This window comes from Mesoplodon densirostris, chromosome 1, assembly GCF_025265405.1.
Source record: "Mesoplodon densirostris isolate mMesDen1 chromosome 1, mMesDen1 primary haplotype, whole genome shotgun sequence".
Taxonomy (NCBI): domain Eukaryota; kingdom Metazoa; phylum Chordata; class Mammalia; order Artiodactyla; family Ziphiidae; genus Mesoplodon; species Mesoplodon densirostris.
The window spans coordinates 47,576,702-47,602,981 of record NC_082661.1 but is presented as its reverse complement, the minus strand read 5'-3'; the positions used below and the strand labels follow the sequence as shown (position 1 = coordinate 47,602,981).

At 45.2% G+C, this 26,280-nt stretch overlaps 1 protein-coding gene across 4 annotated transcripts in view; it reads right to left on the bottom strand.

Annotated features, from left to right (window-relative positions):
* The window catches only part of ALOX5 (arachidonate 5-lipoxygenase), a 57,490-nt gene extending 33,398 nt beyond the window's left edge, over positions 1 to 24,092 (bottom strand). For all 4 annotated transcript variants that reach the window (XM_060119782.1, XM_060119960.1, XM_060119807.1 and 1 more), the window contains exons 1-3: positions 23,943 to 24,092; positions 16,363 to 16,561; positions 11,573 to 11,654 (exon numbers count right to left, since the gene is read on the bottom strand). In XM_060119782.1, the coding sequence (XP_059975765.1) occupies positions 11,573 to 11,654; positions 16,363 to 16,561; positions 23,943 to 24,092 (431 nt within the window). The remainder of the gene's footprint in view (positions 1 to 11,572; positions 11,655 to 16,362; positions 16,562 to 23,942) is intronic.
* Positions 24,093 to 26,280: the final 2,188 nt, after the last annotated feature.

The following is a 26,280-nucleotide window of genomic DNA, read 5'->3' as shown; positions in this document are numbered from 1 at the left end:
ATATTATGTAATAAATGATACCAGGGACATTTGACCCCCACTTCACATCATGTATAAAAATACATAGCCAATGAATTAAAAGCCTAAAGTTAAAAATAAAATTATAAAAATATTAGACAAAAATATGAGACTTTATGTAACACTGGGGTGGGGATGGCTTTCTTAAGCAAAGCAGGAAACCGAAAAGTTAGAAAGGAAAAGAATATATATATTAAGAAAGTAAAAAGCTAAAACCTGTGACAAAAGCAACTGAAGACAAATGATACACACTATACATATAACAAAGGGATACAATCTTAATATATAAAGAGCTGCTTTAGATTAATAATAAACCCACAGAAAAATAAAGCACATAAATAGGCAATGCAGAGGCTAAAGTTATTAGTGGTCAGGGGTATGCAGATTAAGACAGCAGCGGCTTTTACTTAAGGATTCCTGGATTGTTAAAAATTTTAAAGATTGATGTTATCAGGTATTAGTGAATGTATGGGTTATAGTATATTTTTACATACTATTGGTGGGATTGAAAATTACTGTAAAGTTTTGGGAAGAGAATTTGGTCATTCTTTTTTTTTTAAACATCTTTATTGGAGTATAATTGCTTTACAAATGTCTGTTAGTTTCTGCTTTATAACAAAGTGAATCAGCTATACATATACATATATCCCCATATCTCTTCCCTCTTGCGTGTCCCTCCCTCTCACCCTCCCTATACCACCCCTCTAGGTGGACACAAAGCACCGAGCTGATCTCCCTGTGCTATGCAGCTGCTTCCCACTAGCTATCTATTTTACATTTGGTAGTGTATATGTGTCCATGCCACTCTCTCACTTCATCCCAGCTTACCCATCCCCCTCCCCGTGTCCTCAAGTCCATTCTCTACATCTGTGTCTTTATTCCTGTCCTGCCCCTAGGTTCTTCAGAAACCATTTTTATTTTTTTTTTAGATTCCATATATATGTGTTAGCATACAGTATTTGTTTTTCTCTTTCTGACTTACTTCACTCTGTATGACAGACTCTAGGTCCATCCACCTCACTACAAATAACTCAATTTCATTTCTTTCTATGGCTGAGTAATATTCCATTGTATATATGTGCCACATCTTCTTTATCCATTCATCTGTCGATGGACACTTAGGTTGCTTCCATGTGCTGGCTATTGTAAATAGAGCTGCAATGAATATTGTGGTACATAACTCTTTTTGAATTATGGTTTGATCAGGGTATATGCCCAGCAGTGGGATTGCTGGGTCATATGGTAGTTCTATTTTTAGTTTTTTAAGGAACCTCCATACTGTTCTCCATAGTGGCTGTATCAATTTACATTCCCACCAACAGTGCAAGAGGGCTCCCTTTTCTCCACACCCTCTCCAGCATTTATTGTTTGTAGATTTTTTGAGGATGGCCATTCTGACTGGAGTGAGGTGATACCTCATTGTAGTTTTGATGTGCATTTCTCTAATGATTAATGATGTTGAGCATTCTTTCATGTGTTTGTTGGCAATCTGTATATCTTCTTTGGAGAAATGTCTATTTAGATCTTCTGCCCATTTTTGGATTGGGTTGTTTTTTTGATATTGAGCTACATGAGCTGCTTGTATATTTTGCAGATTAATCCTTTGTCAGTTGCTTCATTTGCAAATATTTTCTCCCATTCTGAGGGTTGTCTTTTCGTCCTGTTTATGGTTTCCCTTGCTGTGCAAATGCTTTTAACTTTCATAGGTCCCATTTGTTTATTTTTGTCTTTATTTCCATTTCTCTGGGAGGTGGGTCAAAAAGGATCTTGCTGTGATTTATGTCATACAGTGTTCTGCCTATGTTTTCCTCTAAGAGTTTTGTAGTGTCTGGCCTTACGTTTAGGTCTTTAATCCATTTTGAGTTTATTTTTGTGTATAGTGTTAGGGAGTGTTCTAATTTCATTCTTTTACATGTAACTGCCCAGTTTTCCCAGCACCACTTATTGAAGAGGCTGAATTGTACTGTATACAATTGAAGAATTGTATATTCTTGTCTCCTTTATCAGAGATAAGGTGACCATATGTGCAGGTTTAACTCTGGGTTTTCTATCCTGTTCCATTGATCTATATTTCTGTTTTTGTGCCAGTACCATACTGTCTTGATTATTGTAGCTTTGTAATATAGTCTAAAGTCAGGGAGCCTGATTCCTCCAGCTCCATTTTTCTTTCTCAAGATTGCTTTAGTTATTTGGTGTCTTTTGTGTTTCCATACAAATTGTGAAATTTTTTGTTCTAGTTCTGTGAAAAATGCCTTTGGTAGTTTGATAGGGATTGCACTGACTCTGTAGATTGCTTTGGGTAGTATAGTCATTTTCACAATATTGATTCTTCCAATCCAAGAACATGGTATATCTCTCCATCTGTTTGTATCATCTTTAATTTCTTTCATCAGTATCTTATAGTTTTCTGCATACAGGTCTTTTGTCTCCCTAGGTAGGTTTATTCCTAGGTATTTTATTCTTTTTGTTGCAATGGTAAATGGGAGTGTTTCCTTAATTTCTCTTTCAGATTTTTCATCATTTGTGTATAGGAATGCAAGAGATTTCTGTGCCTTAATTTTGTATCCTGCTACTTTACTAGATTCATTGATTAGCTCCAGTAGTTTTCTGGTAGCATCTTTAGGATCCTTTATGTATAGAATCATGTCATCTGCAAACAGTGACAGTTTTACTTCTTCTTTTCTTATTTTGATTCCTTTTATTTCTTTTTCTTCTCTGATTGCTGTGGCTAAAACTTCCAAAACTATGTTGAATAATAGTGGTGAGAGTGGGCAACCTTGTCTTGTACCTGATCTTAGTGGAAATGGTTTCAGTTTTTCACCATTGAGAATAATGTTGGCTGTGGGTTTGTCATATATGGCCTTTATTATGTTGAGGTAAGTTCCCTCTATGTCTACTTTCTGGAGGGTTTTTATCATAAATGGGTATTGAATTTTGTTGAAAGCTTTTTCTGCATCTATTGAGATGATCATATGGTTTTTCTCCTTCAGTTTGTTAATATGGTTTATCACATTGATTGATTTGCATATATTGAAGAATCCTTGAATTCCTGGGATAAACCCCACTTGATCATGGTGTGTGATCCTTTTCATGTACTGTTGGATTCTGTTTGCCAGTATTTTGTTGAGGATTTTTGCATCTATGTTCATCAGGCACCGAAACCAAATCAATATACAAATGGAAAACAAGCTGAATGTCCATCAATAGGAGAACGGTTGAATAAGTTATGGTACCTTCACATAAAGCAAGAAATATGTGACAACTTAATGACAAGGGAAACAATGAGGTACTATTGCACACACATTAGATTGACAAGAATGAAAATGTGTCAAAGTGCAAAGTGGGTCAGTGATGTAGGGAAACAGCAACTCAGGAACAGCTCTTAGGGTGAAAATTGGCAGAATCCCTTTGGAAACAGTCGGCAATATTTAGAAAACTTAACACGTGGTCTGCAAACTTTGGTGTCTACTCTTAGGGATGTTCTCTAGAATAACTCATTCAAGAGAGCACCAGGAGACAAGACATATGTGGAAGCTTACTGTGGTGTGTCTTGCAACAGCCAGAAATTCAAGACCACCCACACGTCCAGCAGCAGGGAAGTGGGTGAACACAGTGGTTTACTTACATGGTGGTGTACTACACAGAAGCTAAAATGAATGGATGACACCTATCTGTGTCAACTGGCTGCTCTTTAAAACAGAATGACCACTGGAAAAAAAGCAAGTCACAGAATGATTAGATTAAATGATGTAGATTAGATGAAAACACATTCTGCTGTGTGTGTGTGTGTGTGTGTGTGTGTGTGTGTGTGTGTGTGTACCACGCAGGTATATGCAGTCATAGTGAGAGAACATGGATGCTGGGTTATGACCTGTGTGGGATTCTCCATGTCCCTGCCTGGCTGATTGAGTGACAAGAGCCAGCTGGACTTGCCAGCTTTTGACATACTGGAGATTATTCTTAGTTGTTACTTTACTTCCAAACTCTAATCTGGAAGCCTGTGAGTTCATATGAAAGAGGAACTGTAAGAATATGCAGACAGTGCAAAGTTCAGCGTTTCCTGAACGGAAGCAGAGGAGGAGGTCTGAAAAGGACAGATGAGTAGAAGGAGGAAGAAACAGATGATTAGATCTAAGAAAGGGGCAGACTCTCTCACCAGAAAACCTTCTGCCCCATTCCCTAGACCCTGCCAGAGCCCCATCTCTGTAAAACCAACACACCACTGAATCCACCTCTCCCTGGGGAAGGGGTGTTTCTCAAAGGGTGCTGCATGAAGCAATCGTTCTGCACGATGTTAAGAGTCATACGTCAAATTCTCTTGGGACACACTGGGTTAAAAAAAAAATTAAAAAAAAAAAAGAGGGCTTCCCTCATGGCGCAGTGGTTGAAAGTCCACCTGCCAATGCAGGGGACACGGGTTTGTGCCCTGGTCCAGGAAGATCCCACATGCCGTGGAGCAGCTAGGCCTGTGAGCCATGGCTGCTGAGCCTGCGTGTCCGGAGCCTGTGCTCCGCAATGAGAGAGGCCACAACAGTGAGAGGCCCGCGTACAGCAAAAAAAAAAAAAAAAAAAAAAAAAAATTAACCAGGGTCCATTACCCCAGAACCTCTCAGAATCCTCAATGCTTATGTGCATTGTGAACCTCTAGAAGGGGGATGTGATAAACAGTTTCCCAAACTTTTTTTACCATGGGACCCTCTTCTGGGGAGAAAGTTTTGGGACCAGTTGCTCCAGTGCACACTTTGGAAAATACTGGGTTAAGACAAACTGCCTGTAAAACTGATTTATCAGTCATTAACATCTTAGTCTGAATTAATGTGGAACTGATAAGATTTGCTGTCCACTCTCTTAACAGGACACAAACTGGCCTGATTCTCTGGAAGCTGTTTAACTCGCCACAGTCTAGGACTCTCTCCTTCCACAAGGCCAGAAGCACGTGGAGTGCTCACTGTAGGGGCTTTCCCTGGGTGGTTGAAGTGGGGAGGGAAGCTGTGGAAGGGGCATATGAACACCAACCCTTTAGGATGGGAATGGGTGGTGCATAGTTCTTGGACAATGCCTTGTGCACTGCACCAAGTACAAAAGTCTCAAAACACATCATATGGTGCCTGAGCTGAGAGGCTTACTCACAAATATTCTACAACAAATTGCAAATTCATAGACCCTTAACATTATGCACTGTATTAGCAGATTATTCTTCCATACCCGGTACTAAAAATCATAAAAATTTCATTAAAAAATTTTATTTTGGCAAAGAATATATAAATATATGTATGTATGTGTATATATGCACACACACACTCACATATGCAGAAAAATGCACAAAACATCTGTATAAGCAACATCCAGATCAAGAATCAGAACACTGCTAGTAGCCTCAACACCCACTGCCCACTCAGCCTCCCGGATCACCTTGATTTTGTGATAATCATTTCCTGCTATTGTTTATTGTTCCACTGCTATACAACTTTCCCTAAGCAATATAATTTCAAACCTCACAGATTGGCCAGACATGTGTCTGGTTTCTATTCTTTAGCACTGTGTTAGTGAGGTTTGTTCATGTTGCTCTGGGTACCAACAGTTCACTGCTCTTCCTTGCAGGGTAGAGTTATCACAATTTATTTATTTGTTCTACTGCTGATGGACATTGGGTGGTTTCCATTTTTTTGGCTCTCATAAATAATACTGTTGTGACCATCTGTGTACTTGTATCCAGGTGCACCTGCACACCTGGATTTAGATCCAGGAGTAGAATTTCTGAGTCAAAGGTTATAATGTAGCTTCAATTTCACCAAATATTGCAAAACTGTGTTCTACAGAGGTTGTTTCAATTTACATCCCTGTCAGCAGTGTATGAGCCTTCCCATCCCTTCATACCTTCTTTAACACTTGGGTATTGTCAAGTTGTTTCAGTTTTGCCCGTGTGTCTATGTGTGTGTGTGTGTGTGTGTGTGTGTGTGTGTGTGTGCAGCAGTAGTAGCAGTAGCTCATTGTGATCTTACTTTTGATTCCTCTGATAACAAATGAGGTTGAGCACCTTTTCATATACTTGCTGCTTATATTTTGTGCAGTGACTGAAGTGTCCATTTTTCTACTGAATTAACAATGCTCTTCTTGTAGGTTTGTAGGGGTCCTTGGTACATGATAAATAATAATTCTTGTCCATCACTCTGTGAACTTTCTCCTCACTCTCTTTGTGGTGTCTTGTAGTGAACTGAAGTTCCTCACTTTGAGATAGGTGAGTTTATTCTTTTCCTCTATGGTTAGTACGTTTTGAGTCTTGTTTGAAAAATCTTTTTTCCTTGAGGTCATGAAGAAGAATCTTCTATAGTTTAAAAGTTTTATAGTTTTGTCTTTAACATTTAAGTCTATTCAATCCAACAATGAGTTTTCTGAATGATATGATGTAGAGTCCAATTTCTTCTCCTTTTTCTCTTCCTCCACTTTTCTCTCTCTGTTCTGTATAGATTCCCAATAGTCCCACACTACTCATTGTTGGAGCCTCTGTAATATATCAAGTATCCATGTGTGTATGGCCCTGTTTCTCATTTTCCATTCTGTTTCATGGAAATGTAAGTTTTTGAAGGAAAGGGGGCTAGAGCTAAAGATAATTTTGAGACTGGAGCAATCAGTGGTCTCACTCAGTGGGGATTTCTCAACCACTGGACAGCAGTGGGTCCATGAAAGGGGGAAAGAATAAGGGGCTAAGAGAAAAGAGATGTATTTACAAATTACAAAAGTTAAAAAAATAGAAGATACCACCCAGCTACAGCAAGGATTAGTGAAATAGGTATCTACACACTGATGATGAAAAATGGTTGAAGATTTTTGAAGAGAAATTTGTCTATATGTACTAATAACTTCTACTATTTGACTTAGTAATTTCATTTCTGGGTATCTGTCCTGAGGAAATAATAATACACACCAAAAGGAAAGATTTTCACATTGTTTATAAGAATAAAAAATTAAAAACCTCCTAAATGTCCAGTCAGGTTGGTGTTTAAGTAAAGTATGGTGCATCCATATAATGAAATATTATATAAAAACTAGAATAATGTTTGGGATGAGATTTTTTAAATATGGGGAAATGATTCTGCTATACTTCTAAGGGAAAAAAAAGGAGGCTGTCAAGTCATGTATACAATATAATCCCAAAGAAATAAAAGTGAAAATGGATGGATTACAGGTATTTTTTCTGCTTCTACATTATTCTGCTTCTACATTATTCCCCTTCTCTTGCTTTATTGGATTGAAAAAAAAACCTGACATATTACATATTCCTTGTAAGAATTTGAACCATAGAGGAATATGTGAAAAGTGTAACAGTCATCACTCTCCAAAAGCACCCCCCCACCGCCGCCCCTACCCAGTTAACCATGCTGACTGTTCCTTCCCTTGGAAGGAGTCTCAAACTCAAATGTCTCCAGGGGCCAAAGTAGGAAATGAAAGAAGGCTTGATATAGATGATAGACTGGTGTTGGACTCTGGAAACCTAGAGAATAAGAGCCCTGTTTACTCAGAATTCCACAATGATCCATTAAACACATTTATAGGCTGGATACAGCCCACTGACCACCACTTTCCAGTTGTGCACTCTTGCTCATGTATTATTTTTAAAAACAGTTATATTGAGATATAATTTACATACAATAAAATTCATCCCTTAAAAGTATCCAATTATGAGGTTTGTAGCATATTTACAGAGTTGAGCAACCATCATCATAATCTAATTTTGGAATATGTTCACCCCAAAAGAAACTTTGTACCCATTAATGGTCATTCCCCATGTCCCATCCCCAACTTTCAGCTCTAGGCAACCACTAATCTACTAATGTGTGTCCACAGACTTGCCTCTTCTGGACATTTCATATAAACAGAATCATACAACACGTAGCCTTTTGTATATGACCTTTTCATTTATTATAATGTTTTTGAGGTTCATCTATAGTTTAGCATGTATCCATAGTTCAATGCCAAATAATATTCCAATGCATGGATATACAGCATTTTATTTATCCATTCATCAATTAACAGAATATAGGTTGTTTCTACTTTGGGGGTATTATGAATAGTGTTATTATAAATATTTGTGTATAAGTTTTTTTTGTGTGTGTAGAAATATGATTTCATTAGTTTTGTGTTAAGTACCTAGAGGTAGAAGTGCTAAACTGTTTTCCAAAGTGGCTGCATCATTTTACATTGCACCAGCAATATATGAGGGCTCCAGTTTTTCCACATGCTTCACAGCACTTGTTATTATCTGTCTTTTTTTTTTTTTTTTTTTGCGGTACGTGGGACTCTCACTGCTGTGGCCTCTCCCATTGCAGAGCACAGGCTCCGGACGCGCAGGCTCAGTGGCCATGGCTCACGGGCCCAGCCGCTCCACAGCACGTGGGATCTTCCCGGACTGGGGCACGAACCCGTGTCCCCTGCATCGCCAGGCGGACTCTCAACCACTGCACCACCAGGGAAGCCCCTATCTGTCTTTTTAATTCCAGCCATCCTAGTGTGTGTGAAGTGGTATCTCATTGTGCTTTCAATTTGCATTTTCTTGATGACTAATGGTTTTGAGCATCTTTGCATGTGCTTATTAGCCATTTATATATTTCCTCTGGAGAAGTGTTTATTCATTCCTCTTTATGGCCAAAATATATTCCATTATATAGATATACCACTGACATTCATCAGTTCATGAACATTTGGGTTGTATTCACCTTTTGGCTATTATGGATAATGATGCTATAAATATTCATGCACAGGTATATTTGTGTGAACATATGTTTTCATTTCTCTTGGGTATATGCCTAGGTATGGAATTGCTGGATCATATGGTTACTCTGTGTTTAATAGATTGAGGAACTATCAGACTGTTTTCCAAAGCAGCTGTTCCATTTTACATTCCCACCAGCAGTGTATGAGGGTTCTGACTTCTCCACATCCTCACGTTGTTATTATTTGCCTTTTTGATTGTAGCCATCCTCGTGAGTGTGAAGTGGTATCTCACTGTGGTGCTGATCTGCATTTCCATGATGAATAATGACGTCAAGCATCTTTTCATGTGCTTATTGGTCATTTGTATATCTTCCTTGGAAAAATATCAATACAGGTCCTTGCCCATGTTTAAATTGGGTTATTTATCTTTTATCATTAAGTTGTAAGAGTTCTTTATGTACTGGATCCAAGTCCCGTATCAGATACATGATTTGCAAATATTTTTTCCCATTCTGTGGGTTGTTCTTTCACTTTCTTGGTGGTGTCCTTGAAGCATAGAAGTTTTAAAATTTGATGACATCCATTTATCTGTGTTTCTTTTGTTGCTTATGCTTTCATGGTCATATATAAAAATCCTTTGCCAAATTCAGGGTCATGAAGATTTACCCATGTTTTCTTCAAAGTTTTATAGTTTTAGCTCTTACATTTAGGTGTTTGACCCATTTTAAGTTAATTTATGTATGTGGTGTGAGGTAAGGGTTCAACTTCATTCTTTTGCATGTGGCTATTCAGTTGTCCCAACATCATTTGTGGAAAAGACTTCTTTCCCCATTGAATGGTCTTGTTGCCTCTGTTGAAAACTAATTGACCATAAGTGTAAGGGCTTATTTCTGGACTCTCAATTCTATTTCATTGATCTATATGTCTATCCTTATGTGAATACTACATTGTCTTGATTATTGCAGTGGTGTAGTACTTGGGATATTGAGAAGTGTGAATCATCCAACTTTGTTTACTTTTTTTTCAAGATTGTTTTGACTATTCTGGGTTCCTTGAATTTCCATATGAATTTTAGAATCAGCTTGTCAATTTCTGCAAAAAAGTCAGCAGGGATTTTGATAGCAATTGTGCTGAATTTGTACATTGCTTTGGGGAGTATTGCCATTTAAACAATATAAGTCCTTTGGTCCATGAACATGAGATGTCTTTCATCTTATTTAGCTCTTCTTTAATTAATTTCAACAGTATTTTGTAGTTTTCATCGTGTAAGCCTTAAACTTCTTTTGTTAAATTTATTCATAAATATTTTATTCCTTTTGATGCTACTGTAAATGGAATTTTTTTCTTATTTTCACTTTAAATTATTGATTGCTCGCAAATAGAAAACAATTGAATTTTGTATATTCGTCTTGTATGCTGCAATATTGCTTGTTTTTAGTTCCAATGATTTTTTGGTGAATTCCTTAGGATTTTCTATATACAAGGCCATGTCCTCTGTGAATAGCAATGGTTTTACTTATTGTTCTCCAATATGGATGTTTTTTCTTCCTTCTTGTCTAATTGCCCTGGCTAGAACCTCCAGTACAATGTTAGTAGAAGTGGCAAAAGCTGACATACTTATCTTGTTCCTGGATCTTAGGAGGAAGGCATGCAGTCTTTCCCCATTAAGTATGATGTTAACTGTGAATTTTTTGTAGATGCACTTTATCAGGTTGAGGAAGTTCCCTTCAGTTCCTGTTTTTTGAGTGTTTTTTAAACATTTTGTGAAATGCTTTCTTGTGTGTCTATTAGATGATCATGTATTTTTTTTGACCATGTATTTTTTTGTTCTTTATTCATATGGTGTATTACATTAATTGATTTTTGGATGTTAAACCAACCTTGCATACTTGGAATAAATTCCACCTCTTCATATTGTATAATGTCTTTTATGTGCTGCTGGATTTTGTTTGCTGGTATTTTGTTGAAAATATTTGTATCTATATTCATAAAAGATATTGATGTGTAGTTTTCTTATGACGTCTGGTTTTGGTATAATACTGGCCTCATACAATGAGTTGAGACAAGTTCTCTCCTTTTCTATTTTTTGGAAGAGTTTATGCAGGGTTGGTATTAATTTTTTAAATGTTTGCTATAATTAACCAGTGAAGCCATATGGGCCTGGGGTTTTCTTTGTAGGAAGTTTTTAAATTACTTTAAAACTACTTAGTAGGAAGTTTTAAAATTAATTTAAAATTAGTATTCACTCTCTTTTCTTGTGATCAGTCTATTCATTTGATTTGTTCTTGAGTCAGCTTTGGCAGTTTCTGTCTAAGGAATTTGTCCTTTTCATCTAAGTTATTTAATTGGTTGGTATACAATTGCTCATACTATTCCCTTTCATTCATTTTAATTTCTGTGAGGTTGGTATTGATGTTCCCTCTCTTATTTCTAATTTTAATAAATTGAGTCTTCTCCTTTTTCTTAGTCTGTTAGCTAAAGATTTGTCAATTTTCTTGTAGATTATGTATCACATTTATAACTGAATTATTATAAGAAGACATAAAAAGTGAAGGGTAATTCCTACAATGGGAGTGGGAGAACATCAAGGTGAATTCAAGCCTTTACTGTCCCATTCCTCCTAAATGCCAATACGGTTGATACCAAGTTTTTCATAACTCTTTCACCATCTCTGCCTGGAGTGGTGGTAAGGTGGAGCTTGGGTGTTGAGGAGCACTGAAGGGATCTGGTCCCTTGGTCATCACGTACCAGCAGTGATGGGCCATAAACTGTGGGCAGGGTTATGCCCCCGAGATAGAAGACACCATGGCCCCAAACCATTTGGTCTGATGTCATAACTCACCGATACTGTTTTTGCCGTGTTTCCAGTTCTTTACGTCTGTGATGCTTGAGAATGTGAATTTGGTCATCACAGGCCAACTTTGCTGTGAGAAAAGGACATGTGTGAGAAGAGCCTAGGGAAGCACATTAACAACATCCAGTATTCAGGTTTCCCTCAGACACCCTTCCTGAGCCAAATGCTTTATGTGTATAGTCTCATTTAAGCCTCAGAACACTCCCTCATTTTATAGCAAAGAAATGGGGGCATAGGGAGGTTGAATAGATTTGCCCTTGAACTTTACCCAAGGTCACAAACTAATTAGTGGATTTTCAACACAAGACTCAAATCCCATGCTGTTAGCTAACTCTCTTTATAAAAGACAAATCCAGTTCCTCCTCCTCCTGTCTGCTCACTCAGAAAGCCTAGGGGCTCTGGACCTCGGCGTTCTGAGAATCACATCCAGATACATAAGCCAGGCTTGGTTCTCATTGTGAATTACAGGAAGGCAGACCAATGATTCTCTGGCAGGCACAGTGTGCCCATCTCTGGCCTGCCTGTGGATTTCCACCTGGGGGCTCCCAGGACACTGCCTTTGCCAAGAATCGTGGGGCCCCTGGTGCAGAGCTGCTTTTCCACTTCAGAGGAAAGGCATTCCGTGATCTTTGGTGGATCTCTTCAAACCACTTCAGAGCAGTTCACTCCTGCATTTCCTATGCAGAGCAGAAATGGCAGCCACTGCGGGTTTCCATGTTGCCTGAGAGAATAGCAGGGACTCATGGCTCTGTGTTTCTAAGTCCAGTTGGTTGCTTCCTGGAGAAAGGTGTGACTTAAGATTCAATATACAGATGCTGACACTGTCCAGTTTCCTGTGGTGGCTACACAGAGGAATGAGAATGGAGCTTATTGTAAAACAGCCTGTCATGTCCTAGAGTGTGGGCTTTAGAAGAGATGTTCTTGGGCTTGGGTTTGGACTAGGGCTGTGTCACTTAAAGCTGTGTGACCTTGAGTAAGCTGCCTTAGCTTCTTCCCATGTAAAATGGAGATAATAACACTTATTTCTAGGGTCATGGTGGGGATTTAGTGAGAGACTGCAGCAAATCACTCCATACAGCGCTTAGGACCAGTAAGTGCCCAGTAAATGGGAACCATGGTTATCACTGTTGTCCTTATAATTATCATGGACCTGAGTGTCCTCTTCCTCCCTCTAAGACAGACTTCAAAGGTGTCTCATATTTCATTTCAGGAGTGGGCAGGTGGCTAAGGGCACGGTTGGTCACACTTCTCAGGGCCTTTAGAGCAGGAGAGGTCAGATCAAGATTACCTTTTATACTATTATTTAGGGTAAAACCAGTGAACACAGTCAATGGAACCCCAACTGGCAGGATTCCAGAGCATCTCCTGGAAAGGGGGCCTCTGCAGTGAAGAGCTTCTCCAGCTCTCTGTGGTGAAGAGCCGGATTTTTAAAGCTTCCATTCCATCACAGACTGACATTTTTGTAAATAAGTGGGGAGGCTCGAGGCCACTGAAGGCAAGGTGAGAGTTAAAGGTAACAACAGCTGTCATTGGCACATTCATCATCTCTTATCCACCTTAAAGAACCTGCCTATTTCTCAGGCACCTTGCTCTGAGGAGTTGTATCTCTTTAGCCTTACTGTATGAATAAGTCAGAGAACATGTAAAATTGCAACCTACCAAGTTTCAAATGGCATACAGCATCCTTCTTCCTGGCCCCAATGACTAACAGAACTTCTGGGAACATGGCAGGTGACAAAGCCTGGACTGACTACGGCAGAGTTCAGGGGGACAGATTCCAAAAGACTGATATGAGTCTTTCACATAGATGCTTGGAATCCCTGGGACCACAGTGACCCACTGATCTTCCTCTTTGGGCCCCAGTTCCAAGCCTGGGACTGAAGCTGCCTCAGGCAGAGGTGCAATGGGCCAGAGAGCTCTGTGAGGCTCAGAAGTGTTGGGTGCTGGTCTGCAATGAGGTGAGAACAGAGGTTGAGTGCACAGGTTTACATACAGACTTAGAGTAACTTGCCAAAATACTGCTGACTGTTGCATCTGATAATAAAAACAGGGCTTGTATTTTGAATGGCTTTGGTTTTTTGTTTTTTGGGTTTTTTTTTTTTTGTGGTACGTGGGCCTCTCACTGTTGTGGCCTCTCCTGTTGCGGAGCACAGGCTCTGGACGCGCAGGCTCAGCGGCCATGGCTCACGGGCCCAGCCGCTCCACGGCATGCGGGATCTTCCCGGACCGGGCACGAACCCGTGTCCCCTGCATCAGCAGGCGGACTCTCAACCACTGCGCCACCAGGGAAGCTCCTGGTTTGTTTTTTATTTCATTTTTCTAGTAGTCAATTTTTATTGTATTTTACAAAAATGTCAGTCACCACAGAGACAGCCCTCTGACTTCTATGGTCACCCCAGGTGCAGTGGTGAAATATTAGGTTCCAGAGGTTTCTATGTGGTGAGTGATTGAATTGCTTGTGGGCTGGCCCCCCTCATTTCCACGTTGCCCAAAGAGTTGGTTGTTGTGCCATGTGGTGGTCCAAGGATGGCCACAAATTCTTTGACATTCCTTCTATTGAGAGGAGGTCTATGTTCCCCTTGAGTCTGGGTGGGCTCTGTGACTGCTTGGACCAATAGAACGTGGTAGAAGTTACACTGGGCCAGTTTCCAGGGCCAGGCTTGAAGAAACTGGCAGCTTCCATTTTTTCTCTCTTGCTTTTCGAAGCCAGCCACCACAAAAAGAAGTGCAACTACCCTGAGACCACCAAGCTGTGAGAAGCCCAGGCTCTACGGGGAAGTCTTAAAAATGAGATGCCATATGGAGAGGGAGAGACCACGGAGCCCTGAAAGCACGCGAGAGGAGAACCATCTTAGAAGCGAATCCTCTAGTCCTTCCCCTCTCAGCGGATGCCCCATGGCTCACAGAGGGACCACCCAGATGAGCCTTTCCCAAATTCCTGACCCCTAAGATCATGAGCAAAATGAAGTGGCTGTTTAAAGCCACTAAGAGTGCTACACAGCAACTGATAAGTGGAACATACTGGGTGGCTTCCATGTGCCCCTCCAGATCCACCCTTCACCTGTCCTGTCCCTGAAGGTCCCTGATCAATGCATCAATGGGCTTCATGTTCGGTTCAGCCACTGGGAACCCTGACCAGAGACTGGAGGGTAAGAGACAGTGAGGAGAGGACACTTCTTCCCCAGCCTCTCTCTGTAGTATCCCCCCAGGCTGTCTGCATCTCTACTGAGGACCAGAGCTCCTCCTAAGGCAGCTCTGGCTCCAGGACACTTCCCTTTTGGATTATTCTCACATTCTTTCCCTTCCCCCACCCCACCAGGACTAGCAGTTCTAATGGCCCTGCACATTGGCCTACACCTTCTAAATATCCCAACTGGAAGGTGCCATATGCTTTTTTGTTGGAAAGGGATTCAGGGTCCGTGGGAAGAAGGACTACACATCCGAGACTGTGGGTCGGGGCGGAGCAGGAGGGAGATGTGGAGCTCGTGTTTCTACAATCCTGGTAAAAGAGAAGTGCCCTGTCTGCAACCTTTCCCATGCTGGCCACCGTAAGACAGAGTGACTTTTGTGATCTTCTTCCTTGCCATGAAGACAGGGGATAAAAATCCTTCCTGCCCCAATCCTTTAGTTCAGAAATAATCTTGGAATTTTCTTTCTTTTTTTTTTTTTTTTGAATTTTGTTTCTTAAGTTAAATTCCATGTCAGAAGCAATGGGATGTGGCCTGACAGTTTTAAGAACACTGGGTAGAGAAGAACTTTTCCTCCTGTGTCTTGGTTTTCTTAGCTAAAATAGAGGGGGTACTAATCATTCTCATCTTATCTACCCTGCCGAAGTTCTGTGAAGAGCAAATGAACTAGTGATAGGAAATGTGTCCTCAGCTAGGAGGTGTTAAACGGTGGCACTGGAGGAAGCAGCTGTCCCCCTGCTCGTTATTCTAGTGGATGCACTAGATCATTTCAGGTTTCAAGAGTGAGCAAGCTAAAGGGTCATGACTAAGGTAAGGCAGGATTTTGCCAAGGCCTGGATTTGACTCACACACGCTAAGAGGCTGGTGTGCAAGGGGGGCGTCATTCAGAGGGAAGGAGGCCTTAGGTGACCCCCGCCATCTGCTCCTCTCTCCTCCTCCTCCAACCAGGCCAGCTGCGTGTCTCTTACCAAGAATGGCCTCCTGAGGAAGTGCCAGATTGGGGTTTGCACATTTGAGGGTCTTGCTTAAGAGGGTATATTTTAGGTTCTTTTCTCCTTCAGCAAAAAGTGGGACTTCAAGTTTAATGACTGGTGACCGTCGAACACCAGGCCTGCCCACGGTTCCTCTGTAGCTGGCACTCAGGCACTCCTGGTCAACCCCTTCCTTTTCCTGGCCTGCATGGGGTCCCTGGAGCCCAAGCCCTACTGTGACCTGACAGAGATGAGAGCTGAGAACTCAGCTGAAGAAACTGCCCATCCAGGGGCACGTCCCAGGGGTACGTGTTACTAGGGACCCCAGTTACCCTCTGGCAAAAAGGGGGTCATAATCTTCTCCTGAAGGACTTTATAGCAGAGAGGGGACATGGCTGGATGGAGCCTGGGGCCTCTCACTTCCCCCTCTGAACCTGGGGCTTGTTAGTACCTTGAGGAAGGTCAGGCCTCCTACAGGTGCATCGAGGCACGAAGCAGGTGCTCAACCACGGAGAGCATGGTTATTATTCCCATGGATACAGTTCTTCAAGGAAGGAGTGCCTGCAAACTCTCTCATTCCCCGGAAGCCCAGGGAGTGGAAGGGGCCTGAGCCGCTCACCTCGTCCATCTCTCAGGACAATCTCGCTCTCGCCCGAGATCCAGCGGTAGCAGGGGAACTCAATGTAATCCCCGCAGGGTGTCTTCAGCGTGATGTACTTCAGGTACCAGTCGTCATGGAACCAGTACTTGCGCTTCTCGATTCTGATCAGCTGGATGTCGCCCAGTTCGTCATCAACTACCACATTGTAAGAATCAATCTGAGAAGGACAAAAGGCAAGTCAGACCATCTGGGAGCTCCTGAGCCTCTGAATCACCCTCAATCCATTTAGCTGAGATGTCTGCCAAATGCCTGCCCTTGGCACGGCTCTGCTGCGCCCTGGGTGACAGAGATGGCCAATTCCCCAGCTCTACCCTTAGGAGATGGAAGTCTAGTGAGCAAGGGATGGCGCTGCTCAGAGAGAGACATTCTGCTGTCTGCGCACAGCCCAGTGCCAGCCCAGGCTCGGTGAGGGCCTCTGCAGCTGCCCCCACTCACAACAAGGGCAGCCAGGCTGCTGGCCCTGCTACCTTACAGGGCTAGATGGACAAACTGGCCCTCGCACACAAGGGCAGCCCTTTACAGCTTGCAGAGGTCTTGCTGATGTTGCTACAGATCCCACAACAACTTTGGGAGGAGTGGGGAGTTATGACCTGTGTCTCAGATGAAGACAGTGAGTTTCAGTAAGCCCCACTCCTACTACTAATTGGCAGAGCTGGAATTCCAACCCAGGCCTTTCCATATCTCTCTCATTCTCAGTGGGGCAAATAACTGAGTGCAAATGGGGAGGCTCAGATAAAAGTGAAATCACACAGATTCAAGCTGTCCTGGGGCCTCTGCAGGTCACTGAGCCACAGTGATGCCAAGAAAATCAGATAAGCAGTTTCCACTATATCCAAGGCACCGTGGTGGATTGAGGCTGGCCTTGCTACCTCAGGCCATGTGCAGCACTGCTCCCCAGGCTGCTGCCAGGCTCCTGACCCCAGGAGATGGGCTTGCACAGTGGCAGTGCAGGGCAGCCCCTCCATGGCTGCTGCGTGATCTGCGTATGTGCAGCTCTGGATGGCAGATGGGAAGGAAGGGTGGGGGCTCAAGCACTGCATCCGGCGTTCCAAAGACCAGTAGCTTTGGGGAGCCCCAGACTCAATGCCCTCTGAGGCACTTTCTAAGCCAGATTTCACCCATCTTTGAATTTTTTCCTCGGTGGCAGGCTTAGAGTTCCCAGTGTGATGGTGAAGTAAGTGGAGGGGAAGGGTGTTCATCTCACACATGACCCCATGCATCCCCATTTCCATCCTTCTCCCTCTAAATGCCAGGAGACACCTAGGAGGACTTCTTAAAGGGAGTGGGAAGTTGAACATTTTCAGCAAACCCCTTGGCTCTGAGCACAGTGAGCAGCTCGCATGTCCTGACTGCCTCAGATGCCAGATGCTTGTGGTCAGAAAGGGAAGTCTTTTCCTAGTGCCCGGTGGTCTGGGCCTGGGTCCTCAGTTAGAAACACTTTCTGGGGACAGAGGAGCCAGCCCGTGTGCTGGGTCCCCAACACGTGTGCCAGCACATCTGTCCTGCCAGATGCCCATCCTGCAGGTCAAAGAACCCTCCTGCCCCACAGCGTGTCTTATGGGATACCAGGGGCCACAGGCGAGGTCACAGAGAGCATTGCCCCCCAGGGCCTGTGGGACCTCAGGCAGAGGGGCCTGTCTGTACCACAGGGCACCGATCCATGGGGAGAAGGTGGCAGGCCCCGGATAGAGTTGGGAGAGGAGTCCCAGTGAGAGGCTGGATGGTCTGAGGAGCTGGGAGGAGGGAGAGGAAAGGAAGGACACAGCTCTTGTTGGGTGGCTTCCCAGGGGTGGGGAGAGAAGGGAGGCCCCTGAGCTGAGGCATCAGTGGGCCAGGGCAGGAAGGTTTTGATGGAGCAAGGGGCTCAACGTCCACCTGGAGAAGTAGAGTGGGGACTGGTGGCTTAAGACTGGACGTTTGCAGGGCCCACCCCTTTCCAAGTCCCACCTGCCATGAGGATCTGCAGAGACCATGGCCCTCCTGTGGGGTCAAGACAGAGATTCCCACTGAAGACTGGAGGGAGGGCAGTGAGGCGCAGAGGGTGAGGTGAGCCTGAGTGTCAGGGAAGCTCAGAAAGCTTCAGGGGCCTTGAGTTCACATCCCAGCTCCAAAGTAACTGACCATGGGCCAGGGCAAACTGTTTCACTCTCTGAGGCTATGTTTCTTCATCTATCAAGGGGAGATCATGCTTAGCTTGCAGGGCCATTGAGAAATCCAAATGACATGATGCCTGAGTGGGCTCCTTTCTCCAGAGGCACAGGCCACCAGCTGCTGTGTGTATCAGAACCACCTGGTCCTCCCTCCTTGACTCCTGGGGGGTCAGCAAGTCCCACACTGCCTGCGAGCGGCTCTGAGCTAGCATGGGCCCCTGCGCTGAGGTCCATGCTTGACTACATGCACAACATTGAGTAGTCAGAAGTAGAGATGGGAGGAAGAAATTGAGCCCATGAGCAGAAACAACTTGGCTCAAAACGTGAAGGGAATTCCCGTGAGGATGGAGAAGGGGCCTTGAGGCCAAGTGAGAACTGGAGGCATTTTTGTTGCTGGCAGTGCAGGCCGAGCAAAGGGAAGTCAGTGTGTGTTGAGGCCTGAGCCCGGGCTTGGGGTGGCTGCTCCAAGGGAAGTGGCTTTCCTGTGGCTCCGAGGGGCTACAGGAGGCTGCAGGTGTCTGGGAGGTTGATGCCAGAAGGCTGAGGCGAAGGGGGAGAGAGGACGGCCATCTAAAGTAACAGGTGCCATAAGCATCTGAGGTGGACAACTCTCACGGGAGGGGGAGCCTTGGATCACAAAGGGAAGGGAGATGGGGCCCAGGGAGGCTCTCCAGGGTGATTCTCAGAGGGAGGGCCAGGTGTCCAGCTGCGGGTGGGGATTGATAAGGAAGAGACGGAGTAGCTTCTCCGAGAGAAGGGAGAGCAGGGTCACCCTGGGCACACCTGTGGTGCAGTCACAGGAGAATGGGCCCTCCAGGTCACCCTTTCCCAATGACCCACAGGCACCTGGCAGAGGGCCCTGGAGTTGCACCCGGATGAAATCACTGGACAGACCTATAGGGACTCAGTAGGCCATCTGACAGGGTCTTGAAATGGGAGACGACTGCCAGTCTGGCTTGTCTCTGGCTGGCCCTGGCTTCAGGCCCGGTGCCACAGGAGGTGAACCAGGGCCCGAGTTCAGTCCCACCTAACTCAGGCAGTCTCAGGGACAAAGTCCGGTGACACTGACACTGGCATCCAAGGGAGCCACTGCTGGAGAGTCACAGGGGATAGAGAGGGGCCTCGAGGAAGATCTCAGGGTCCTGTGTGTCAAACAGCAAAGTCAGGTCTTAGGAAGATACAAAGAGCTACAGGGTGTGACGACCTTCCTTCCTCCTCTCCCTGGGCCAGTACACTGGGTGGATACTGTGTTTGTTGACTAATTTGCCTTGACACGTTAATATCACATGTCCATTCTGCACAGTGTACAGTATCAACAGTGGATGGCACGGCGCATAACAGGCCCTCAATAAATAGAGTACATGTGCATGGCCGAGTGGATGATTATCTCATTTTACAGTTGGAAACTGAGGCTCAGAGAGGTCAGGCAGCTACCATGCTAGTGAGTAACTGGTGGCCCCACGATTAGAACCCACACCTGTGTGATGGCCCAACCTGGGTTCCTCTCACTGTTTCCCATGGCCACATCGTGGGAAAAGCCTTGGCCTGGGAGTCAGGTGACCTGGCTTTGAGCCCTGGTTCGAGCCCTCCATGGAGTATGAAGGGGCAATGTGGGGTGGGGTGGAGGACAAGGAAAAGCTTCCTACAAGGTGGCATCTGAGGCAGCTCTTGGGAGTTGGTAAGATTTCAGAGGTGAGTTGAATGGAGAAGAAGGGGAATGGGCAGGGCATTATGAATGTAGAGAAAGGAGGTGGGGAATTCGCATGTGAGAGGAGGAGGCTGGAGCATGGAGTTCTCGGGGCAGAGGTGGTGGGTGCAGTGGTCAGACACTGGAAAGAGACATGGAGCCTGGGAAATGTGATATTCACCAGTCCTTTCTCAGAAGGGCCAGTTGGCTGATTTCACCCGTTGCTCTCAATCCTCTATTGGAGACACAGCTTTAAGGCTTTTGAATATTTCAGCAAATTGTTAGCTGGCCAGTTTTTTGCTTGATCTTTTTTAAAAAAAATTAATTAATTAATTTATTTTTGGCTGAGTTGGGTCTTCATTGCTCTGCACGGGCTTTCTCCAGTTGTGGCGAGCAGGGGCTACTCTTTGTTGCGGTGCACGGGCTTCTCACTGTGGTGGCTTCTCTTGTTGCAGAGCAAGGGCTCTAGGTGCACAGGCTTCAGTAGTTGTGGCATGCGGGCTCAGGAGTTGTAGTGCACGGGCTTAGTTGCTCCATGGCATGTGGGATCTTCCCGGACCAGGGCTCGAACCCGTGTCCCCTGCATTGGCAGGCAGATTCTTAACCACTGCACCACCAGGGAAGCCCTGCTTGATCCTTATATCAGCATTTAAAGAAAGGTTTCATCTGTTTCTGTCCCAGATCCCTGCTAGAGCAAGGACAGAGAAGAGTCATGATGTGGTCCAGCCTGGACTGCCTGTCTTGGAGGGAGCTAGTGAGGGGCTGGTGAGTGGTGGGAGGGGAGAGGAGGGGGCTGTGGAGTAGAGACAGAGGGAGATGATTAAGGGGCGGACAAGGGAGAGGCCGGGGCAGAGAGAGGGAGAAAAGGGGCAGTGGTTAGGGAGACTGAGGGGGCAAAGAATGGGGGAGCTGGGGGAATCTAGGAGACAGCAGAAGGGAGAAACTGGAGCAGAAAAGAAGAGAGAAACGTGGGACATGGGGAATTGTGGGGAATAGGGAGCAGAGGAAGGAAGAGAAGGAGGAAGAAGAGGCAGAATGTAGGGAAGAGATGGGACAGAGAGGGAAGGTGGGGGATAGAGAGACTGAGGGTCAGAAGGAAATATTTACTCTTCAGTACTACATTATCATTTCTGAGAAGGCGGTATTCTAGAATACGTTCTTCATGAATATACTGTAAGAATATTCACTGAAAATACTTAAGAAGTATAGTTGTAAGACTTGTTCACACGTACTGAGTACATTCAAGGATGATATGCTAAGCATCACCCTACTGCCTTTCGCTTTCCTAAAAGTGCTGCCAGGGAATGAAAAAGGGTCAGGTAAGATTTCCCAGAAATCTTCGGATCTGTGAAAGTTATGCCATCGGGATTTGAATTACTTTAAATTGACAGAGCCAAAGAAACAAATCAATTTGCTAAATTTGGGCTACGTCTCTGGGCTATGTGGGTCCACCACCTGGGCTTTCCCAGCAGATGGCTTGACGGTTGACAGGACAATCTCACCTGCGAAGGACTCCAATTCCCAGTCCTGTCCTGAATCACTTGGCAGAACTCTGATGAGAATAACCAGGGATTTGTGACTCAATTTATTGAGAAAAAAATCAGTCCCGTCCATTATAGGACTGAATTTTGCATGGGAAAATGTGGTATTGACCTGCCAATGACCTGGAAAGGAACTGGTTGCCCAGAAAAAGTCTTTATTGTTGTTACTGTAACTGTTATTATTTATAATGATTGTAACACTTTTCGGGTAAAATGGGTTAGCCTTATCTTCTCTGCAAGTATTTCCTCTAAGATTTCTCCTTCGCCTTTACCGAAATGGGACGGATTGTCCTTAAGAGACATTGGCTGGAGATTGAGGAAGTAGTTCTGGGCTGTGCAAGCAAGACCAAGTGTGGAGTAACTTTGCATAAGCAGGAACTTTCTCAAAAGATGAGGCTCTTTTTCAAAGAGCCTTTTGGAGCCAGCGATTCCCCTGCAGTGCCCCTCCTGACCTGCCCCCTCTCACCACAATGGAAATGGGACATGCAAATTTCTCCTGAAATTTGCTGCTGGGACTCTCACTGAAGAGTTTAATCATAATGTCATTTGAATGAATTCTCAGGGTGGGGAAATAATGAACAGAGGGATGCTTTCAGCCCTCTTCCAACGACCCTTTTATGGTCATACCCCCGTACCTCCCCTCTGAGAAGCCACACCCGGCTGCTTATGCTGCACACTGATGTATGTCGTGTGTGGAGGAGAACGGACCCACTGCCGACCACTTATAAAGGCAGAGAAATCTGTAACCTGTTCTCCTCCCATAAGTGTTGGGGGAATCCATGAAATAATGGAAACAATTATTTCTGATGGTGCTTCAGAATGGCCGAGGGTGTCATTATCCTAAATGGATGACTCATTAGACCTCCTGCACCACCATCCTCTGGGCCAGTTCCCTGGTTGGGGAAACCAAACAATAGGAGGTAGTTCTTATACTCAACACCTAACTCTTCTAGAAGGGTACTCTAGCCACATTAATATGACGAACTTGGCTAAGTGTCGGATGGGCTTATAGCGAGGTTCTGAGGCTCCTGGGTAGGAATCAAGCTCACTTTGAGTTTGGAATCTAGAAAAGGAGTGGGCTATTATTTGCTTACTTTAGGCTCTGCAGACCTAAAACACGCTTCATGAATACTATCCAAGAAGTATTTGGTTGAACCATACAAAATTGCCAGTTTTATTTGTCAAAAATAGTCAACTATGAGCAATTCCTTATGGTTCAACCAAATAATGAAGAGATAAAAAGACAGCTTTGTGAAATCTAAGTCTTTTTGGCCCAGTTCAGAAGCCGGGGGTGGCAGAAGGGAACAGATATTCCCTGGGCACCTGTACTGTGTTGGAGCTGTCAAAATAGTCACTTCATGAGCACTTAAGTAATGAACACTTAATAAGCCCAGTGGACTGGGCACATCACACCAAACACTTGGCGAGGATCGCCACCTGCTGTGCTCACAGAGGAAGCTACTGGCTGGAATTCACGGCCAGGTCAGCATGGGGAGCCCACTTCGGAATGAATCCTCACACAGCGCCTGGCACCACAGACTAGACGTGCAATCAACACGGGCTCCCTTTGCTCCCTGAACTCTCAGGCTCCAGGGTCTCTGGTGAGGAGGGGAGAGGGGAAGCCCTCCTCCCTCTTCCTCTTCTGAGCCCTCACACTCAGGGTGGAAGTGTTCCCTGGTGTACACTCTGCTGGGAGCCAGCGACGACCTCCAGGTTTGCAAAAGGCTTCTCCTGGCCTGGGTCTCCCGTTCCTTCCCTCTGCATTCCTCTGGGGACCTCTCCTGAGAATGTGAGCTGCCCAGGTGTGGAGACATAAGCTAGTGCCACTCTGGGCCACCGGCTCGAACTCCTAGACCAGCCTGAAGCCAACACTTGTACTTTACATCTGGGGAAACTGAGGCCCAGAGAGGGGGCAGAGTGAGCTAGTGGTCAGGCCCGGATGGAACTCAGGCCTCTGGACATCCAGCCCTGCGCGTTCTCCCCACAGCCGAGGTGCCATCTGTGGAGCCCTAGGAAGTGGGGCCCAAGTAATGGTGGTCACAGCGCTTGCCCAGTTAAGTGGCCTCTCAGAGCCCCTCGCCCCCGAACTTGGGTCCCAGCCGCCCCGACGTCCGCACCCTGTCCCAGCCACCCCAGCCCGTCAGGGCCGGGCGTCCTCACCGCGCCGCGCTCAAAGTCGTTGTAGAAGGGCTTGTCCAGCAGGTGCTTCTCGCTGCAGCCCGCTGAGCCCACGAGGCTGAGGTAGATGTAGTCGTCGGTGCCCGCGAACCACTGGCTGCCGGTGGCCACGGTGACGGTGTAGGAGGGCATGGTGGCGCGCAGCGAGGGCCGCGGGGCGCGGGCGCAGCGAGCACTGGGAGCCTTGGCGCGCCGGTCCGCGGGCCTCCGCCCCTCGCCCACCCCGCGCGGCAGCTTCCTGCCTCTGAGCGTCCGGGGCCCCTGCCGCCCCCCATCCCCCTCCTGCCCGCCCTGCCCCCGGCCCCGCCCTCCCGGAGCTCTGACCTCGCCGGACCCGCCTCGGACTAGGTAAGCGCACCCGTTCCTGCACCTCACCTCCTCCACTTGGCCTCTGTTTTGGCAGTCAGGGGACTGGGGCCACCTCAGCTGCTATCCCCTCCTCCCTCCCTCTATTCCTTCTCTCACTCAGTTTCTCATTCATTGTTTTCACTCTTCACCCTTCCCTCTTGCCTCGGCTTCCCTCACTGCCAGGCCCTTGTGAGGCATTAGGGTTGGACTCCAGGGACGCCTAGAAAACCCCACACAGTCCCTGCTCTCACCAAGTCCCCAGGGTTAGAGGGAGGCCGCGCGACTGGGGCACTTAGCCATGCTGTAATTACTGAGAGCAGGGGTGCTCTGGGAGTCTACAGCGGGAAGAGGAGCCCAGCTGGGGAGTCAGGAAAGCTTTTGGAGGGGTGACACCTGAGCTGGTACTGTGGAGCGCAGAGACTTCCGTGGGCATTGGCTTCTTCCACAGGCTTGGCTGAATGTCACTCTGTGCTGGGTGCAGGTGGGCACTGAGGTGAGTCAGGTGCCAGCCACACTCAGGCCTGGAGATTGTCAGTGTGTAGTGGGAGGAGGGCAGCCAGAGAGAGGGAGGCCAGGATAAGAAAACCCGAATCTGGACACCTAAGGGGTTGTCTGGAGGAGGTTGGTGCGCTCAGAGGCGAGGGGTTTCAGAACTCGAGGGCAGGGAGGCTGGGCGTGTGATGGGAAAGGGGGTAGACTTGTTTGGAGATGGCTTCTGGGAATGGACCCATGGCTGGAAGTCCTAGGAAAGAAGATGAGGACTCCACAGCAAGGATGTTCCATGAGTTAGAGGTGGTACTTGGAAAACCCACTGCCTGGCAGAGTAATTGGTTGGCTATCATTTACTTTTAATTAATTAATATTTTAATTTATTAAAAAAAATTTTATCGGCTTTCTAACTGATGATGGGCGAGGCTTGGAAGGCATGGTAGTAAAAGGCTTTGGACACTAGAAGGAAGCTTCCTGTGGGTGGTAAGCTTTCCAACTGCTGTGACCTGATCTCAGAAGTCTGTATTCCCCTACACGTCCTCTGTACCCAGCTTCAGAACTGGGTCTGACTGTGGTACACATTCAGTAATGAGTTGAACTAAATTTAAAAATAAGTTCATTCCACATGAGGTGGTGGGTACATCAAATCACCTGTTCTGCACATTCACTTTTGGGGACGGGCAAAGAGGCAGGCTCAAGGCAGTCTCCCCATTTCTGGGAGTCTGGGCTCCATCTGGTGGCAAGTCCCACTTTCTCCTCTGCCTGGCAGGACCACCACTCTGGACAGAGAGAGTGCGTACCTGCTTCTCTACAGGTGGGAGATGAGGGCAGATTTCAGTGGGACTGGCTTTATTTATCAAAGGACAAACACCAGAGGGATTCTCTGGGAATCAAATTGTAGGACATGAAAGACTCTGGCCACAGCTGAGGTAGGGTGGATGAAGATAGCACAAAAGTGGGATCCAACTCCTGCCAGGCAAAATATATGTTCCAGGAAACCCTGGAGAAGGTGTGAAGGATGGCTATGGAATTGTTCTTCAAATCTAAGAGTAATAGGGCTATTGTTTTGCTAAAAAAAGGAAATACAATATATTTTTTGATGAAAGTAATGAACTGTCTTTGTAGAAAATAAAGAAAAGTTTGATACACAAATAAAACTCATAATATGCAGAAAAAACAATTAGTAAACATTTACTAATTACATTAGACATTTTTACATTAAGAGCACATTGTAAGTGCAATTTCCTGTTTTATTTCCATTTTCTTTAATATTATAACATATATTTTCCTACGTAATTTCACGTTTTAAGTATTTCATTGACTGTGTAATATTTAATTGTATGGATATACCACCATGTCCTTAATTAGTCCACTATTATTGGGCATTTAGGTTGCTTTCCCTCATAAATAATGCTATAGTACATATTTAGCATTTTTTAATGCTAAATTTAGCATATTTAGCATATAGTGCTTAAAACATTAA